This window comes from Sinocyclocheilus rhinocerous, unplaced genomic scaffold (assembly GCF_001515625.1).
Source record: "Sinocyclocheilus rhinocerous isolate Xijiao unplaced genomic scaffold, SAMN03320098_v1.1 C36049334, whole genome shotgun sequence".
Lineage (NCBI taxonomy): Eukaryota > Metazoa > Chordata > Actinopteri > Cypriniformes > Cyprinidae > Sinocyclocheilus > Sinocyclocheilus rhinocerous.
In genome coordinates, this window is record NW_015771620.1 from 1 (window position 1) to 786 (window position 786).

The 786-nt window shown below is 38.4% G+C and overlaps 1 protein-coding gene across 1 annotated transcript; it reads right to left on the reverse strand.

Annotated features, from left to right (window-relative positions):
- Positions 1-127: 127 nt before the first annotated feature.
- On the reverse strand, positions 128-780 carry LOC107735424 (acyl-coenzyme A synthetase ACSM3, mitochondrial-like; the record flags this gene model as incomplete). Its single annotated transcript, XM_016547111.1, has 3 exons — positions 680-780; positions 519-618; positions 128-247 (listed from the first exon to the last, which is right to left on the reverse strand). Coding segments are annotated over exons 1-3 (285 nt in total), but the record flags the coding sequence as incomplete, so codon positions are not given.
- Positions 781-786: the final 6 nt, after the last annotated feature.

Genomic DNA, 786 nt, shown 5'->3' on the forward strand with positions numbered 1-786 from the left:
TGACAAAAAAAAAAAAAAGTTAAACATTTAAAAACTGGAACAAAATATTCCTTTAAAATGGACTAAATTGAAAAGATCTCCAGTTAAGGATTAAATGTGGAAGTACTGAATTTTAATCGTGAGTCACCTTGCGTGGATATTTATAAGGAGCCGTCACAGTCTTCACATGTGTTTGCAGTTCCTGGATCAGTTCCTTATGGTCTCTTGATTTATAATCTGCTGTGAGCACAACAAAAGCCTTCACCACCTGAAACATGGAGCAGCACAATTAAAAAAAATATATATAATTATAATTTGGAATAAACAGTTTTGTATTACATATGATAATCTTAGTTACAATTTTATATCAACTACATACAAAATCTTTTGCGCTGCATACTTAAACACCATTTAAATGCATCATAAGCACTCTACTGATAAATCTGGTCTTCGAAGTTATGTAATTTTTGCCTAATTCTAAGGTCACCACCCTGCATGTATCCTTCATGGAGATGGCAATCCCAGAATGCATTGCCTACCTCTCCTCGAACTGGATCAGGGCTGCTGACCACAGCAGATTCTGCTACGGCTGGATGCTCTATCAAAGCGTTTTCCACCTCAAATGGACCAATGCGGTACCTAAAACACACAACATGAGATTTAAAAATTTGACATGGTTATGGGAAGCAGAATTCCGTACCCTGCGGACAGGATGACTTCATCAGCTCTGCCGATGAACCACAGGTATCCTTCATCGTCCATCATTCCTCTGTCACCCGTCAGGTAGAAATCGCCTCGGAGACATTC